At 39.9% G+C, this 20080-nt stretch overlaps 1 protein-coding gene across 1 annotated transcript; it reads right to left on the bottom strand.

Annotated features, from left to right (window-relative positions):
• Positions 1-576: 576 nt before the first annotated feature.
• LAPTM4A (lysosomal protein transmembrane 4 alpha) lies at positions 577-14228 on the bottom strand. The gene is made up of 7 exons (XM_080342030.1): positions 14033-14228; positions 7490-7610; positions 4814-4890; positions 4600-4722; positions 3310-3405; positions 1870-1968; positions 577-1352 (listed from the first exon to the last, which is right to left on the bottom strand). The coding sequence occupies exons 1-7, from the start codon at positions 14129-14131 to the stop codon at positions 1278-1280; spliced, it is 690 nt and encodes a 229-aa protein (XP_080198156.1). The 5' UTR covers positions 14132-14228; the 3' UTR covers positions 577-1277.
• Positions 14229-20080: the final 5852 nt, after the last annotated feature.

The raw sequence follows: 20080 nt of genomic DNA, 5'->3' as shown, positions 1-20080 counted from the left end.
TCCCCAGAGTTTAATCCCAGATTGCTTTTATATTCCAAAGTAGAAAGCCACTTTTAATTCAGATATATCAGCAGATCATTAAATTATCTTTACTCCTTATTGCAGAGGAGGAACAGTAGAAAAGTTGTCATTTGTGGTTGTTTTTTTGGTTCGTTTTTTAGAGGAACAGTTCTGAAGTTATGGCACAGGTCCAAAAACTTTGGACATTTGCCAGTGTCAATAATGTTATAGTCCCACTGGGTGTCTGTCCTGCTCTTAACGCCTGAGCTCATCAGATATTGAATTCACGCTGAGGGCTGGAAGCCGCCAGTACAATTCCCTTTTCCCAGTTTATGTGCAAGTAGCAACCAGGCAAGTAGAAGACAACCAAGTACTTGAACGGCAAAAGCTGCGATACAAGCTGATAAAGGGAACCACTATTCTCCACCCATGGGTTGACTTGTGCTGAAGAACACGTATCAACCACTAAACAACTGCAGGAAGCCAGTGTTCACTAAGCTGGGACTACCTGCACTACACTGAAGCACATAAAAAACAACAAACAAAAAAGGTAAACAGATCAACCAAGGCGGCTGGTAAATGTTTCATAAAAGATTTATTTCAGTATCATTTATCACAAAGAGGAAAATACATATAAGATTAGAAGCATGCAACCATCTTCCACATTTCTATTTTTCTTGTATTTGCAGCACGTTGTAATACAACTCCTGTGCCATCTTCACTTCTTCCTAAAAAATACTATGTTTCAAGACATAGGATAACCAAAAAGAACCCAAAATAAAGGTAGGATAATGTATGATAAAAAGTGCAAAGTAAAAAAAAATCCACGTATATACCACATTCAAACCCCCTCCAAAAACTGGACAACGGCAAACTGTCGTTTTGCTGCACGATCAGATTGTCTTCATGAACTACTTTACAAAAAAATTAATATAAATTAAGGGCACGATCCTGCAGACACTTATAATTGTAGCTAACTTCAATCACAGATTGGCCCAGTTGGTATTATTAAAAGCCACAAGTTAGTCACATGCATAAGTTCTTGCAGTATAAGGCCCTAAGGCAAAAAATGTTTAAAAGCATTAAGAACAAAAATTAAAGCAAACAAAAATCACTCCCAGATGTGTTTTGCTTAGTAGGTTTATATCAAACATATTTTAAACAGAACAGTTTGCTTCTAAAAACCTGAATATTTCTATTACTTAAGCAGTTTTGCAAGATTAAAGGACAAAACCCCCAGGAAGCTGGTACAGATGTTAATTAACATAAAAATTGCTTCAGGCAGGTATGTAGGGAGGTGGAGGCTCCTTCTCAGGCATCTTCACTGCCATTTCATAGGTTGGCAGAACATACTAAAAAGAAGACATTTTGAAGAGATTAATGCAGAAGGTTTAGAGAGGAAAAAAAATTAAAAAAAAGAACAAAAACCTATATGCCCCACCAGCAAGTTAATTTTCTATTGCAGGCAAATATTTTAAAAGCTTCCTGATGTTTCTAGTAAGCTGGTGAGGAAGTGAAAGAAGGTGCAACAGCAGGTTACTGCTCTGCTGAACATAACCCGAGGTCATTCACTCCACCCACCGCCTCTTGGTTTGCAAAGAAGCAAGGGAGGTTTTGACTGGTGCAGTCAGAAAGCTTCCCTCGCTACACAAAAAACATTCAAAGCCTTCTCTATAAAACCTCCTATTTTATGTACTATAAGAACACGACTAAGAAATAACCCATCACAACATTAGCTGCTTTAACTTCTTTAATCTTTCCAGTCTTTATTCAGAAAGCTGGACAAGGCTTGTAGACATATATGGATATGGTGGCTTTCTACTTCAAAATTAAACGATGCTGATTCCTTTCATCTCGAAAATATTTTACCTGTGGAGGAGCTTCAAAAGCAGGGTACACAGCTATCTCTGGCAAGTTTCTGTTGCTGATGTATTTATAACAGTTCCATACACAGTTAATTAGATATGCCTGAAAGAAGAGAGATTTCTCTTTTTAAAGACTTCATATGCATTAGCTGACTCAGAAATTAGATGTTGGATTACATTTATATGACAAAAAGAAGCATAAATCAACTTAGTTGATACATATCTGAGGAAGGATTGCTATTTCACAGATTTAGCCAAATACCTATGTTGTTCCTCATTTAGCTCTGCTATCATAGTGACGCAGGAAAGGATGAACCACACAGGTTTTAACAAAGAAATTCACAGATCCATTCAACTAATCTCTCTGCCTCAGTAGTGCCAGCAAATTAATTCCCAACTGTCTCACACTGCTGTGGATCTCAGGCCAAGCTTGCCAGAAGGAGATGCCAACAGCACAATCCCACTCACCCCTGAGCTGGCACTGCTCTTCATCCAACTACCAGTGCGAAGGACAGAGCATGAACAAACACTGGGGTGACAAGGTGGAGCAAAACAGGATGGACTTTAAGTCAACATTAACTGCTGTAGAAAGATATACTATCATGCTCTGATGAGTATTACATTATTTTAAATTAATCTATGTAACATTAATCTCTGAATTTTTCATTGGCAAGTTAGCACGTGGTTATACACAAGGTATCGAACTTCCCAATCAATACAAATATATCATCTATTGTATTAGGCTTCCAGTCAGACATTCCTCTCAAAGACAATATAGAAAATGAGCAAAATACCTCTCCATTACTTCATTTTTTCTTAAATTCAATCTGAATGCAATAAAGGAATATTGTCATAGCCATGTATATTATCAAATAATTTCTCTAATATGCTTTGTCTGCACAAGTTTTTGTAATTCAAATGAACGCCTCTGTATTTAGACCTTAAAAATGAAAATAACTGGTAATATCACCCTTCAGTAGGAATAAAGATGCAGCTCTGAATTAACCTATGCATTTCCTCCTTCCACAACATGCACCCTGTTTTGTTCAGCAGTGAGAAATTAAGTTTTGTTTAGAAAACTTGTATGCAGTAACTCAATATTGTTTTGCTACAAGCTTAATTATAAATATTACATTTATCTCCACATATGCAAAAAGATAGCATTAGAAGTCTTTGTGCATTCCTACTTCCTACTCGGGAAAGGCAGAGCTGCACAAACATGCCCCACTGCATACAAACAAGTTAGTTAATACAACAGTACACAAAATATAAGATTTAAGTCATACTGTAATCGAACATCCTAACAATTCTGCTCAAAGAAGTTCTTAACTCAGCATTAAGAAGTCAGCCAAGTTCTTAATTCAGCATCAAGAATTAACTCAGATTAATAGCATCTTAATATAGTAACTCGTTAAATAGACATATGCTTAAGTTTTTAACTTACCTTTAAAATGATAAATAAAGCAAAGAACACCAGAACAATAAACAAGAGACAGCTGGAGTCCAAGGCAAGGAGATCATCTTTGTAAGGGAAATCTGGCTAGTTAAAAAAAAGGGAAGGGAAAGAAAGGGAGGAGATAAGCATGAACACTGCACAGTCACAAATACAACAGGACATCCAAACTTCACACCAAATGAAAAATTCTTGCATAAACTACTCCCCCAGTAACAACAAAAAGTACCGTTTCTCACTAGTTTCTTCTTTATCCTTACACAATCCTGCCTCTGTCCTGCTATTTTAGGTCACTGCAGAAAAGGGCTACCTCTACAGCAGCTTTGTACTGTCTATGTCCCTATTCACTTCCTCAAACTCATGCCAATTCAGATATCCATGTCATTTCCTTTTTAACAGCCACAACACAGCATTTGTACTTTTGGTCCTTTACTTGATAACTCTTTAATGACTTAGTATTAATTACCTCCTGTCGGTCCACCCAGTAACATACATGTGTGCAGAGTAGAAAGGAAAAAAAGTTGCCCACAAACTTCAGAAAAGCCAAAACAAAGAGCTTCTGCAAATTTCAGACTCCTGTCTTCGCCAACCACAGTAACAAAGCCCCTCTGCAACATCAATCTATTTTTTTTTTAAATCTCCGTTTTAAAGAGGATTTTTTAAACATCTACTTGAACAGATCTAAACATAAGTTGGAAAGAGTCTGTGATCCTCATTAACTGATAGTGTATTCTATCAGTTGAATTTTCTTGCAGTAAACACAGGCAGAGTTAATGACAACTCCATTACAGTTTGACTTAGAAGGTGTTGTTTCAAAATGAGAAGAGTCACAGAGAATGCAAAAAGGAATCTCAGGTTCCATCCCAAAATGCTGTAGAATCTTACATCATATCAATCCTTACCTATACTTTTCTTCCCTTTCCCCTACCAAATAAGGGTTAACACATTTTTAATCCGTTGTAGCAAACCTGCCACAGAACCACATTGCTTAAATGGTCAGGAAGATCTTTGAATGCAAATGTAGCATATGTAGTTTACACTAACAGCTCCCATGACAATTCTTTTCTCTCCCTGGCTCTCCTTTTGGGGAACAATGACACCTTTGGCCCGTCCACCTCTGGCAAGCCCTCATTCTCATAACCACCCTGGCAGTCACCACCTACAGCTGCTGCAGTCCAAATTCCTCTTTCTTATACACAGAAAAGTAACTATAGCTCAGACACCTAATTAAACCAAATTTTAATTTCAAATGTAAAGTATCAACTTGAGCTGAACACTTACCAACTGATCCAGGTAATCCTTGATTCTGGGCAAGTAGGTTAGAGAACTGATGGCAACCAGACAACTGAGCACAAAGTCAAAGAGTTGGTAACAGAAAAATGGGATCAGCCAGCCTACGCGATGCTATAAAAAAAAAAAAGAGCAGCAGCCTGTCAGGTCTTTAGTTAAAAACTCAAGTAACAAGCTTAAAACCATGGACTATAAACATACTTACAGCGATTGCACCGTACACCATCATTGCACTGATTGTGAACATGAGGAGGGAGATAGCAAATAGAACGCAGGCATTTTCTGCATTAAGAAAAAAACAAGCATCCGTCATTTCCTGAAGTTGTCACACTGCACCCGACAAGTACACAAGCTCTAACCATTCCTATGATCTGTTCTCACTCAACTCCTTCATCTGTGCAAACTGGTAGCAGCAGAATTGAGTAACTCTGACCTCTCCTAAGGGAAAAAAATCTGGTTCAAGAAAACCAGCAGGCATTCAGAAAAAATCCCTCTGCTTTAATGAAAAGCCTGAATAAGGCTCAGACACACCAATTAGAAGCCTGACATAGTTTGATAGTAATGCAACTTAATGATGCTGATTTGCAATATATGTCAGGGCTAAAAGTATGTCGGTGATTAACTTTACAACTGGAAAGAATTTTAAGTGAGGCTAGCCAAGTATCAACCTTTACACTTTAAAATGGTTTTATTACATAATTTGGTCACTGGCAGGGGGAGCAGCACTGTTCCTTCAGTAACAGTAAAGAAAACAGGAAATCACTGTGTGGAAGGTATCCCGTTATTTATAAGAAAAGGCAGTTGAACAGAAGCTAAATGGTAGCAGAATCCAGGACACTCATGGAAACTGAACGATAAAGATTCTCCTTGTGCATCACAGCTCCTGACGACAGAAGGACAGCTGCTTTCCATGAGTTAGATTATACTCCTTCCCCTACAGCAAGCACAGTTTACACTTACACAGAGAAAGAAACCAGCTTGAGAGTCTATAGATGTGGCTAATTTTTTTTGCAATACTAAAGCCAAACTTTTATAGTTCTCATGCTTAAAAGAAATGATCTGAGAACCATAACTTTGTAGTCTGCAACTGATTTGAAAATGATACACTGTAGAAGCACTTATGTACCCAATTGTGGGAAACTGCAGCGGGTCTGTGGAATCCTTGACAGAAAATATGGGAGTAGAGATCAGCCTTGAAGATATTAAGATTTACCCTTGAGAAGGATGGGAATAAAGGAGTATCCGGAGGTATGGAGTTGTACCCGTGAGAGAGGAGAGATGTACCCGTGAGAGAAAAGGGGATAGAAGAATAACATGGATGATAGCAAAATTAACCAATGAGATGTTAGTGCTGTAACTTGTAACCAATAGTGAAAAGACACATGAACTGGTAGAATTGTATAAAAATGCACTTGTAGCAATAAATAGCACCTATTACTTTCATCTAGAAGGAACTTGGTCCATGTCGTTTGTCCGTCTCAACCGCGACACCCAATTCAGTATGAGATAATATTTACAGACAGATGGCATCAAGAAGGAGGCACTCCCACGCCTGAAATGCATTGCATTGATCAGGGAGCCCGGAGTACTCACCAATAACCAATAAGTGTGGTTTTCTGCTGATGATTTGCTACTCACAATATCCACATGCACAGTCAAAATCATAATATAATATCCCTTCACGGACACAAAACCATTTAGCCCATATCTCATCATAGGAAACAAAAATCTCAATGGCAAAAGCACATGATAGTCATTTTACACTAAAGAGTGGAGAAAGCACCTTCAGCTTTAGAAGCATCTCTCAGCCATAAGGGCATTACGGCTACCAAGTACACCAACATTCATCATAGAATATGACATTTTACAGATATTTGCTGTAATTTTACTTAATGTCTTGGCTTTGTGAAGTATTTGGTCTTTGTTCCCACTCCCATTTCATTACTAACAAACATGAGTTGCAGTCACCGGTCAGAACTGACAGATCCTCAACTCGGGTCATGAACAATTAACATGAAGACTGTAAACCAGAACTGTCAATTCCCAGATTTGTGCTGTACTATTTATCTTCGCTCCAGGCTGGATCTGACCCTCCCTAAATTCTAGTGTAAAACAGACTGAGATGAGACATTAGAATTGCCACATTAAACATATTTCTGCACATAAAACAAACAAGCAAGCAAGCAAGCAAACCTAACCAATGACAAAAACCATGACACAAAGTATGCACACAAGCTTGCATGTTAAGAACATGTTAAGATGTTTGGTCATTACAGACAAGAGTTGGACACCAATTACACTTCTAAAAGTAGGCTTAATTCTGCTCCTAATGCTTTCTCTTCTATTGCTTCTGCGTGTCAAACTTTTTATATAAATACTTTGATTTCACTCAAGTACTCGGCTTCCCAATTCTTCCAATTTACTTAGAAAGATAGCATGGTTTTCCTCTTAGTAAACTCATGCACAATAGCTGTAAGCTCTTTCCTTAAGTCTACAAGGATCACCAAATATTCCCCAAAGTCTTTGAAAACAGTTTTCTGCTTTTTGTTTACTGACACAGCAAGGATAGTAAATGTTCATGGAGAAAGTGAATTAGAGATATTCCACACATATTTCAACACTCAAAGCATTAGAAGGCAAGTCTTTAGAAATGTTCTCCTTTAAGATACTTAGGAGTAATAAGAAGTAAAATAACATTCCATAAAAGTATTTTTATTTTATTCTTATAGAACAACTCAATCCCAGAATAATTAAAGAGAAATTCAGAAAATAAGACAGCTCCATTTAAAAGCTGTATACATGGAATACACACAAGTCTGAGGCAAATACATCATGACACTGCATACTTTATTTCCCAATCAGACAGCAGTTATACACCTACCAGCCATTCTCTCAGAAGCATAGTAATTTCCGATGACTTCATACTGGATATCAACAGTTGGCACTATATTTGGATGAGTCACTTCTACTGTCAACAAGATGCCCATCAGCAGGTTCACCACCTGAGAAAGATCACAGTAACATAAAGGTTATTTACACTGCAACAGCTATGATTTTTTTAAGGACACAGTAATAAATCTTCTGTTTCAATTAGAAATAACTCTTTGCCTATATGCAGAAGAAAAGAAAAAAATCCAACTTATGATTAAATTTCAAGCTGATTTAGTTAAACCACAACAAAAACAATCAACAGAGCACTGGACGCTTGCTAGTTTTAATGAATCACAACTAAATAACTTTGCAAATTAAGATGGGTAGGGTTTGTAGGGATTCAAGTGACATAATTAAACTGATGTGTGATGAATGCACAGATTTGTGAACAGGAAGACTGGAAATAGTTAAAAGAGGCCAGGAAGGAAAAGGTGCAAGAGATACAATGCAGAACATCTGGAAAGAGTTTCTGTTTTCTACAACAAATTGAAGGCAGTTTATTTAATGCACAAATAATGTACTGCACCCCACTCAAACAGTACTGGAGGGTAAAGTGATGTGTAAAGCATCTCACAGTAAATACTCAGTGTATGAGGGAAATCTGCTGCTACAGCTCTGATCCTCAAATGTAACTTGCTTCTTGGCGTCTCCCATGTTACTGCTGTAATACAAGCAGGGGAGAACTGTCTCCCTCTGTCCATTTCTTAGACCATTCATAAAAACCTCATCAGTCCTCATCAGAAGGGCTACAAAAACACAGGTGAAATTAAAACAAAAAAATCTTACACAAAGATTGAACCCCAAAATTTGTAAGCATTCAGCACTGGCTATGTGCTTACCAGTTGTTCTCCTCACACTGCCATCGAAGGCTACTTCTGCTTCCCCATTTTAGTACATACCAGAAATGCTTTCAGTAACAGCAAGAGCTCAAAGTCAGAAGTGGCTTAAGCCTCTGCAAAATTGCCTTCACAGCATTTATAACCTATTCAAGATTTACAGGGGCACAGTTTCTGTTACTAGTATGTGGAGAGATATGCCAAAGAAAAAAAGACTGCATAACAAAAAAAGTAATTATGGTATTTTCAAGCTGTAGTTATTTTCCAATCGCTATTCAGTATGGTCATCAGCACCAGCAGGATCTCTTACAATTAGCCTCAAAAGAAAGAAACAAACTGATTTGCAGTTTCTCACAACTGAAGAATATTTGCCAGATATATCTTCTTTTACTGGCCTGGTTCCAGGAAACAATCACAGTAATAGTGGCATGCCTATACACAATTACTGAAGCTTTCAGTAAAGAAAAAAAGCTTTTGAACATTTAGACGGAGTTTTAGCTTTTAAGACTCATAGTTCCTACAAACTCTTTTTTCCTTTTCTTCCCCCCCTAGGGTTTAGAGATATCATGGTAATAAGTTTGCTTACCCTTTTCTGCTAAGAGCAGCCCTTCAGTGAAATCAAAGCTGATAATTTTGTACAAACACTATCATGTAATCATGTATTTTACCAACTTATTAGAAATTCCAGCTACTTTTGGCCACTTGTATCCTCCATTTTATTCCTTGGAATGTAAAAAATAATAACTAGTACAGTTGGCAGTAAAGAACTAAGTTTAGCCACAAATATCTTTATTTTGAAATGAACGTATTTTCTTCCTTGCAAGACACTTCCTACAGGGCAAACTGTCAAGTTTCTCATCTGCCACTTGTCTAAATCTTTTATTTTGCTTCATCGTTGTTCAAATGTATAGGATATTATATTCTCTCACCATTCCTGTTTCACCCTTCTCTACTCTGGCTTTCTACTCTCAATATATTTTCAAGCTTTCTTATTTCCTCCCCTCTGTGAGTGAACAAGAGATACCAATCTATAATTCAGAAAATAACTTCCTGCTCTATACCTGTTCAAAAAGCCTGTGTCAAGGATCAGATGTCTGGCACTTGAAACATTGATTTCTATTTCATAAAACACAAAGAGATGTTCAACTATCGCTAAATAATTTCTTGTTTACATACAGTCATCATTTTCACTTAAATAGTGGTAAAGTTCAGGACAAAAGACAATACTACTTCAGTACTGCCATGATAGGCTATATCTGCCTCAAGATAAAGACTAAGTAGCCCTTGAATGAATATAGAAGTAAAAACCTGAATGTCTTGGAATTGTGAGATTGTGATCTCACATCTGTCACTTTTTTAATTTTCATCCTCTCCATGGTCCTAATTTAGCATACAAAAGTCTTTAGTAATTTCACCAGTTACTGAGTGCAGTTCAAAGTATTAAAGCTTTATCATTTATTTGAGGTTGAAAAATAAATAGGAAATTGAAGAGTCATTCAAAATCCAACCTATTAGGATAAAAATACTAACTTTAAAAAAAAACCAAACACAATGAACAACAAATCCAAACCTCTGCCAATTAACACCTCAGGGTTTCCAGTACTCTATTTGTGAATCATGCCATAGTACCAAGTAATTCATCATAATCAACATATGGATTTCAATTAAGAGTTACCAACAACTCCAATTTAGGAGTCTTTTGAAGCACAAAACCATAACCTGTATTTTAACTAGCACCATTCTTCTTTCACAGAAGCTTGATAACAGCAAGATCAAAGGCTTGGTTCAACTTGATAGTTAACGTGACAGGCAGCAAGAGTACACTTTGGATTGCAAGGCATTGTCAGAACTTAAAATATATTCACTGTGAATAAAGTTTGTTTGCAAATGGTCTACATGGAGGAGTCAAAAAAACCCACAAAACACAGGTAAGGCCCAGCGTAATCTGAAGATGAGCCCCCCTCGACTTATTAACAATTTCTTAAAAATTACAAAATGTTCGTTCGAATTCTTATTCAAATGATATTTCCATTAAGATGAAAAGACTTAATTTAGTTTTATAGGTTCAGAAGAGGTTTTTTTATTCTTACAATTTTGATAATCGAACTTCACGGAAGTTTGGTGTAGCTTATATCAACATTTTAAAAATCCAGTAGCTGGTATTAAAGGAGAAAGTCAGCATTTATTTACAACCTGGTAACAGAAATATTAGCTGCTCATATGATTAGAACTCAAAAGACTGTGGGTCTATAACAAGCATTATCTTTTTAATTAGTGAGTTTTACCTCCATGGTATAAACTTAATGACTAATCATGTAAGTGCGTCAACTCTCTGGAGGCCTGCACATGAACTCTGGCTTTCCTCAAGCACTCCGAGTGACTACAGGTCTTGGACAAGAATTCCTACTTATGATTTCTTTATTTCCTTTTATCAGTGGGAAAGAAGGGGGAAACTGCCCTGCACTGCTACACTTTCTCATCTTCGTCTCACTTTTCCAGTATTTTTCCTTAAATGCATTCCTGAAAAACAAACCAAGGTGGGGTTTTTTAGTCTTGTATGGGGTTTTTTGAGTGGGTTCTTTCTTGAAATAATAAAAACTGGGAAAAAAAAAGAAAAAAGAAAGGAAAAAAAAAGGTATTTCAGAGCCTCTAGCACTGTCAAGATCAGATTGAGATCAGTTACATTCCTTTGTTTCTGGAAGTCCTGTTCAGTGAATAAACCACTCCAGAGATCATCCTGACCTTCCTGCTAACCAGTAGCAATTGCATCATTTTGACTCCGTCACTAGAAGTTTGCTGCCAGAACGAAACAGCCACTCCCTCCAAAACAATGCTGTTACTTTTAAACTGTTTATTGAACTCTGATCTGATTTTTGCCAATGCAATGTTCACGCTTCCGGATTTTGGAAAGCCCTGTGCCTAATAAGAAAGTTTACAGGAAGAAACAAACTTCAAAGCCACACACTTGCAATTACAGAGCTAGGAACAGGAGGTTTCTTTTTCCTTCCTACACGGGTGTTGCAGAGTAAACCAAACTCTATTAGTTCTGGAACTCAAGTATGAGTCTGCTAGAAATGTTCTTAACTCATCTTTTTGCAAATACAGTTTTATCTGTCAGGAACAGGGGCAGCATGTGGACTGAAGCATGCTTAAAAGGCATGGTTTGATCACACAGCATCAGCAGCAGACATTTTAAAAGACAACATTCGTGTTCTCTCTAGCCTCACAGAAGTACACAAGGGCAGCATTGAAGTTTTTTAGTGAGGACACAAGTTAATTAGATGCAAAGCTTAAGATTATACAAAGAAGCAAAGAATAGGAAAATGCCTAAAGAAATGGTTACATAAGAATAATATATATGTATTAAATAGCCAAAACTCTTATCTTAGTAAAACATCTGGAGTAGATTGCTACCAGACTCCATTTTATGTTTGGTTTCTAATTCCTTCAGGACTGCACAGCACAAGAACACAAGCGAATCCAGTAAACACAGGCTGATAAAGACTTTTCAGTAACACAAAGCTGTTGTTAAACTAAGTATTCTTCCCCAGCAATAAACTACCTCCCTTTCAAAAAAACCAAACCAAACCAAACCAAACAAAAAAAACCAACACAAACCCAAAGGAAACAAAAAAACCCACACAAAGTTATTACTATTTGTCTAACTTACAAGCATAGATTATTAAATAGTTGTAGAAATACCACAAGCTAGTGTCTGAAAGACTTATGTTAGTGATAAATGCTGCATTAATTAATAACATGTCTAAACAACCTGAAATACCCTAGAAAATTTAATTTGTGGGTTTGTTTGTTTTTTAAACTTTGTCAGCACAAATGTTTTATTTTTAGTGTAAAAACTGTACTTTACTTTTAAAAGGGATGAATTATAGTTGAATTTTTACTTAGAGCAGTAGGCAAGACCACCTAAGACTTCATGGTAAAACCTTATTTCAGCTCAAACAGCTCACAGACTTATCACCTTTTCCCAGCTGACAGCTGGGAAGAACCAGATAACAATTTTCAATGCACAGTTTAAAAAAGTTTTTGATACAGTTTATAGGAAAACGCAGCTCTGAAGTATTTCGCGTGCACCCTCCTATCCTGAATTCAACTGTATTTCCCCTCTAGCAGCTCGCAGACACTGAATCCATTGCAGTTACATGAGATCAAAGCAACACTTTGCCTCGGACACTGCTCTACCTCTGAAGCCATCAGCCTCAAAAAACAGCAAACTCTTCACTGTCCGTAAGCACTACAGATATTTGCGGAGATCAGAAAAGAGGAAGAGGTGCAGCATCCAGGCAACAAGATAAAACAGAAGCACAGCAAGCGGGGTAGAAACTGGAAGTACCAGAGGGAAAGCACATCCCTGCCCTCTGCCCAGTATCTGAGTTTCTAGAGACTCCTGTGAGCAGGAAACGAAAGCAGGGAAGGCAGGAAGGTGCATTTGTTCCGTAACAAAGATGAGTGTCCCCTTACTGTTAACAATTTATGCTTTTACTTCAGGTACCAGAAACATATCATTGATGTCCTTCCATCAGGACAGGATAAAACTGCACAAGTTTTGCAGGTTTACAAAACAAGTCCATTGCAGTACTGAACACTGGACTTGTTCAGCAGCTGAAAATAAACCATAAACTCTTCAAACTTATATCCCCATGCCTGTAAAAGCAGTCTCTGTACATGGCTCCACCACATCAATGCATAAAAAAGCCCCCAGCATTCTGTTTTTTACGATCTGGGGAAAGGTGAAGGCCAATACAGACTTTGGTTACAGCTTCAGGAGAACAGAAAAGCTATGATGCAACATTTTAAACTAGCCTCACATTTTTACTGCCCACGAGGGCAAGGGGAAGGGAAGATAAGGAAATTACTTCAGTAAAGGGGAACTCAGTTACCCTTTAAGGAAACTAAAGAAGTTAAGGCTCCAGGCCTTAACTTGCTAACACTGTTTTCACATTTCTCTTTTACTCTAGCTGAAAGCTATATTTTAATAGTTCAGCTTTACCACCACAGCTTGCTTTCAGAGAAGAAGCACCCATCAGTGAAAAAACAAGAGGTGCTTTGGAAATTAAGCCTGTTTCTGTCACTCCTTGCCCCCTGTACAGAGAACACAGAGCACTGAATAACCGGGAACCTCCCTTTCCACATCGCTCTTCAACAAGCAGAGGTCACACTCGTTTTGAAGACCCAAACCTTCCTCTCAGAGGTTACACGGCACGCAGGGAAACCACGTTGTGTCATTCTATTGTCAACACAACCCCCAGCTGCGGTCTCCCCAACTGTTAGCATCTCCCCTCTTAAGGAGCACACAGTTTGAAACATACGTTAAGTGCCTACGTCTCCAATCTAGGAAAAGGAGTAGTAACAGAACCCCTCAGGGACCCCGGTTCTACCCACAAGGGAGGTCGCCAAGGGTCAACGGAGTTTGGCAAGCCCGAAACAGCCCCCGGGAAGGTAGGGAGGCCCGAACAACGCCGAGTGATCCCCGCCCGCCGGCAGGGACCCTCACAGCCCCGCGCGGTTCCAAGGGCGGCGCAGGTAGCAGGCGCGCCCCCTCGCCCACCGCGCTGGGCTGGGCAACGGGCGAGTCCAGGCGCATGCGCAGAACCCCAAATACCGCCCCCTCAGCAGCGCCCGCCACTCCCGTCTCTCACCATGTACCAGGTGCCCAGGATAATGGTGCCGGTCCGCACATGGCAGCAGCCGCAACAGCGGGTGCTGTAGAAACGGTCGCGGCTCCGCTTGAACGCCATGGCGTCAGTAGCACCGCCGCGCGAGCTCCCGCCGCCCGCCCTCTCCAGCCGCTTCTCCTCTCGCTGCGGGCCCTACAACCCCCGCGCGCGTCACCGCCGCTCCGGCCAATCAGGCGCCGACAGCGGCCGCGCGGGGGTGTGCCTGCGAGAGGGCATAGGCGTTTCCACGTGAACGGGCGATTGGCGGCGCCACAGGCCAATCAGAGCAGCGCTGAAGGCAACGCCCGGTCGTTCACCTGCGGGGCGGGGCGGGGCGGGGCGGAGCTCACCTGAGGCGAGGCGCGCGGGGGGCGTCGCCTCCTCCGTTCGCCATGTTGGTGGGGGCGGTCCCTGCTGCCACAGCCGCCTCAGGGCTGAGCCGGTGCTGCTCGGTGGGGCAGGTCCCGCTGGGGCCAGGCCCTGGCTGTGCTTGTTCGCGGTGCTTCCCCACGCAACTGTTCTGGGCGCTTGGCCTCCGAACAAGGAAACAAAAGCCTGTGGGGAAAGCCCTGTGGTCCTGCCAACAACCCTTTCCTCCAACAAAAAATGGTGTAGGTATCTCCTTAGTAGGGCCTGAAGTGGTCTGCTCGAGATACTACTGACATGCCGCGGCTTTCCCTGAAATTTAGCCAATAGTGTAGAGGCTTTAATTTGCTTGAACCCTTTGCTATTCTTTTGCATTAATTCCTTGGATTAAATTATTATGGCCTCATATAAATACATATAATGTATAAATATCTGTATATATTATGTATGGCCTCAAGTTGTGCCAGGGGAGGTGCAGATTGGATATTAGGAAAAAAAATATTCACAGAAAGGCATTGGAACAGGCTGCCCAGGGAAGTGGTGGAGTCACGATCCCTGGAGGTGTTTAAAAGACGCATAGATGAGGTTCTTAGGGACATGATTCAGTGCCGGAGTTAGGTTATGGTTGCGCTAAATGATCTTGAGGGTGTCTTCCAACCAAAATGATTCTAGGATTCTATTAGTATTGTGTGTTACATGCTGAGAGGGTATGTGATAAGAGGGTAAATAGGTGAGTTTTAGTTGACAATGAAGCTTTTTTGTGAGTCAAAGTCTCTGTTTGTGAGTGGATAATAATAATACTTGATTGGTCCCACTAAAGATTGCAGGTACTGCCAGTTACATGTGTTAGTTGGAAATATTGTGTATAATAAATCCAAGTGCTGCCCTTGTATATGTGATAAGAGGTTGCTCCACCACTTGGATATAAGATCTCCTGTGCCCATATGGATTGGGACCTGTAAACTTCCTCTGACCCAAGGGCAGCCAGTGTTTTCTGCAGACCTGAGCTGTTGATCCAGATAGGCACACAGTTTATTTTAACCCTGGTGCAGCTGCAAGTGTTTCCTTTTTGGCCATGTACAGGCAATTTGAGACACTCATAGAACCATAAATATTTGCTGTGCATATATATACCAAGATGTATGTCATATGTCAGTAACAGTACTGAGTTTTTTCACTCTGAGAAGGTAATGAGGGTGTCACTGCTTGTCCTTTTGATGTATTCCAGATTGTACAATTAACACATTTTATTGTTTTAGCTACTCAGTCTATTTTTAAACATGAGCTGTTAGCTGAGTTATTTGAGATTATTTGCTTAAAGGCTTTAAAACTGACCTTTTTATTTCAAATCCCCTGCGTTCCATAATTGGTGTTTTTCTTCCTTGGGGCATATTTCATTTTTGAATAAACATGTTGTAAGTACTGCTAAGGCTACTCTAATGATCCTATTATAAACTATTGTTTGTTTCTTTAGTGCTCCTAATGTTCTCAGCCCTGTGCACAGATGCTCAATTATCAACACTCTGATTTAATGTAGCAAAAACAGGCTAATTTTAATTAATATACATGCAAGCATGTAAATAAATGGAAAAGGAATGTGCATTTTGTTGTAATCAGTCATTTAAAAAATCATTTTTCTCACAGATGGCATGTTGGGAAGCCTAAGCCAACTGTTTCTGCAGCGTGCATGCCTGAATTGATGACATTACTCCTGCGGAGCTGAGAGGCTCTCCCTCCTGTTGGTCTGTCCCTCTGTGAAAGAGGAATTCACAGGACCAGAGTGAATCAGAAGAGAAAGCAGGAGCCTCACGCTTGATTTCGGTCATCCTTTGGGAAACACCTACATCCCATTCTCAATTCAAGTGGTTTGCAAGGGCAAGTGTTCCAACTAAGGTGGAATCATAGATCTCAGACTCTTTTCCTTTGCTCGTATCACTGGCAGCTCTCATGTCAGGCTCAGATCCTCAGGGCTATTTTTATGAGATGAAAGAAATCTTAATTAAGTGTTCATATCTTTGTCAGCCAGGCCCAGAATAAAAATTGATGTGATTCCCTTGAGCTTCACTGCTTGTTATACCCTGCGGACAACAAAGATACTGGGAAGAATAATATGAATGTCATTTAACATCACAAAGCAGCTTTCCACAGCAGGATAGATGGATGTGGAACTGTTGAGTGGGTATAAAAAACCTCTCCACTTTCTCCTCCCTTAAAAAAAAAAAAAAAAAAAATATGAAGAAGAGAGTATTTTGAGAATTATTCCATTGTTTCCTGTGCTTGGGTAAGAGAGGATAGGTTAATTATTTTAGTCCTATCCTCTGTGAAAGTTTCAAGGTCTTCCATGCCTCAAGCAGCCCAGATTACCTCAGGCAAGACACTTCATCCTCTCTGAGCCTTCCTTCTCTCCTTTTCGCTAGTTCAGAGAGGATTTGTGAGGCTAAATAGATAAAAAATTCTGAAGGTCTCAGCTTACAGTCATGGCAGCCAGAGACAGGGGGTACTGGTAATAAACTTTCTTTTTTTTTCCCAGATAGCAAAAAGACCTTGACACTGTGAAAGCAAATGGTCCACTGCCACAAGAGTAAGAACAGAAAGCCCTGCATATATCTGCAAGTCAGAAGGAGCTGCAAAAGAATGATTCAGTTTCCTTTACCAGTGTGAGACTTAACTCCTTCCCTCTCAGCAGGTAGGGAGGGAAGGGGTTTTGGTATTGTGGTGTTCCTCATTAAACAAACTAGTCGGGTCTTTCAAAATCCACATCTAGACAAGAGGTTTGAACTTCTCGCTTGAGAGGGCATGGCAATGTTTTACCAAACACAAATTATGATTTTTGAATAATTGTAATTGAAAATAATAGAAAACTCCATGTGACAGCAGAACAGCTGAGATCATGTAAATGAGAGGCTAGGCTGCATTCTCCCTCAGCTTCCTCAAAAATTTAAGTTCAACACCTGCAAGATGTCAAAACAATAGAGCACTAAGACTGTTTTATGCTGATTTTTGTAATTCCCTTCTGTGCCATTCTTCAGTCTGTCCTTGGCTAAGAGATGGTGGTCAGCAGGACAAGGGAAGTGATCCTTCCCCCGTACTCTGCATTGATGAGGCCACACCTGGAGTACTGTGTTCAGTTCTGGGCCCCTCAGTTCAGGAAAGACATTGAAGTGCTGGAGCGGGTCCAGAGAAGAGCAACACGACTGGTGAAGGGACTTGAGCATAAGACCTATGGGGAGAGGCTGAGGGAGCTGGGCTTGTTTAGTCTGGAGAAGAGGAGGCTTAGAGGTGACCTCATCACTCTCTATAACTACCTGAAGGGCAGTTATAGCCAGGTGGGGATTGGTCTCTTCTCCCAGGCAGTCAGCAATAGGACAAGGGGGCATGGGCTTAAACTCTGCCAGGGGAAATTTAGGCTGGATATTAGAAAGAGATTCTTTACAGAGAGAGTGGTCAGGCATTGGAATGGCTGCCCAGGGAGGTGGTGGACTCGCCGTCCCTGGAGGTTTTTAAACTCAGATTGGACATGGCACTTAGTGCCATGATCTAGTAAATGGACTAGAGTTGGACCAAGGGTTGGACTCTATGATCTCTGAGGTCTTTTCCAGCCCAGTCGATTCTGTGATTCTGTGTGATTCTGTTTAGACTTAGGCTGTAGTCTCTGCACGCAATGAACAATGGCCAGCTTCCTTGTGAAGAATGAGGTGCTGTTCTGCTTCAGTGTGTGTGTGTGTGTAAAAACCTACAGACCACAAGCTGATAATGGTATGTAACCTCCATGAACAGAGTTCATATCACTTTATAATTAAAATATTGTCCTGTTTGGGGTTGGGGAAACTGAGGCACAGTGAAATGAACTGATTCAATCAATACCACAAAGCCAGTGAAAGCGATAAGGACTTCAAGCAAGTCTGTCAAGTGGCTTCTTTGCCAGGGAATAAAAGGTGCAGTGCAGGCTGTGTTGGAGGTCTTCCATCCCAAATGTAAGGTGCTTGACTATGAGGGCAGTAACAAGCTACTTGTGTAATTTTTTTTCTATAACTTTGTGCTTGTGTCTGCTACTCTAGAGTATAAAATTTTAAAAAAAAAAAGGGGAGGGGAAAGGTGACTTTGCTTCTCAGACTTGGTTGTTTTCCACACTGAACAACCTTTTTAAAATTAAAAACAAAAAAGCAAGGTTTTTCAACATCCCAGGTAAACTAATGTCTTTACATAGATACTGCAGTATATTAAACACCACCAGATCCCTTCAACAGAATTTAGAAAAATCAATAGAACTGGTGCAGAAGATGTGAAAAATATCTCGGCTGAGAGCATGGATTGGCTTTTTGCTTCCTTAAAAATGGTACAAATGTACTGGAGTAAAAGCAAAGCGTGAACATATCAATAAGGAAAATAAAATAAACAAACAAACAAACCCAGAACACTAAAATAAATTAGTCAGGAAGGATACTTTCCTGTTGGTGACTCACACAGTGGAATCCTAGCTGTCCTGAAGTCAGCATTAAATAATTTTACCAGCCTTTTTCTCCAAGACGTATTCTGCTAGAAGAAAACAAGCTAATGCAGAGATTCAGTCGTTTCTTGTAAAAGAGATAAGAAAGTAATAAGAATGTATCGTGGTGAGTTTTGTGGTTATTTGATTTTACTGTTGTTTATTGAATTAATCATCATCACTTTGGGATTCCTAATGTAATGTTCCAAGCTTCTGTACTTTTTGTTCTAGTTGATTGCTGTTAACGGTATAAATTATGTTTTACCAGCAAGAGTCAATTTAACTCAGTTCCAAACCTTTTAACTTGTAACAGATGGATCAGAAAGTCAGAGTTAGAAAACCAGCTAAAATAAGACAGCATGATGTAGAACTTTTATTAGAATGAGATTGTGTTTCTGGGATACTTGCTGTACACTCAGGTTTTCTGAATATATCTAACACTGAATAAAAATGTTTGTATTACAGAATCAAAATCTGCTGAAGTAAAATAGTGGTGGTTCATTTATATCCACCTTTACACAGCTGAGGAGCTATATAAATGTCTAAAAATAACATAGTCTAAAATGGTACTTGCAATTTCAGATATTTCCATACTTGCACATGACTAAGAGTGAGCGTTGGAGGTGGGAAATGTCCTGTTCTTCCTGGCTGTCTCTACCTTCCAGCCCTCAGCCCAAACTCACCTCTCCCTGGATCTTGGCAGAGTGAACAGGAGGAGCCCGAGGACCTGAGCTACTTGCTTAGGGAAGGAGGAGGAGTGATCGTTAGTTCTTTGCACATTGAATGGGTTTGCAGTTTGGGACATCAGCAGAGATTTCCAGGGGGAACACAGTGGTAGGCAGCTGATGCTGCCAAAAGTGCTCAATAAAGCCATTTATCACACGTCTCTGTAACTTCCACTACATAAAACCACACCAAAGGAAAATAGAGCAGGCAAAGAGAAATCAAATTTTGTCAGGAAATAAAGTTTACTAGGTTTCTAATATTCTTGTGATGGGACAATATCAGGGTCAATTACTATTACAGTGGCTTTTTCCCAAGAAGACACTGGGCATTTGTTTCCAAGACCAATGTATTACAGTCTCCTTTCAGGATGGGAGGACGCTTCCAGTCCAGATGAGAACATCTGCGAAGCTGAATATATGGGTTGGCACATCCCAGAAATTCCAGTTTGCCTT

This window comes from Nesoenas mayeri, assembly GCF_963082525.1.
Source record: "Nesoenas mayeri genome assembly, chromosome: 3".
Classification (NCBI taxonomy): domain Eukaryota; kingdom Metazoa; phylum Chordata; class Aves; order Columbiformes; family Columbidae; genus Nesoenas; species Nesoenas mayeri.
This window is presented reverse-complemented; position numbering and strand designations above follow the sequence as displayed.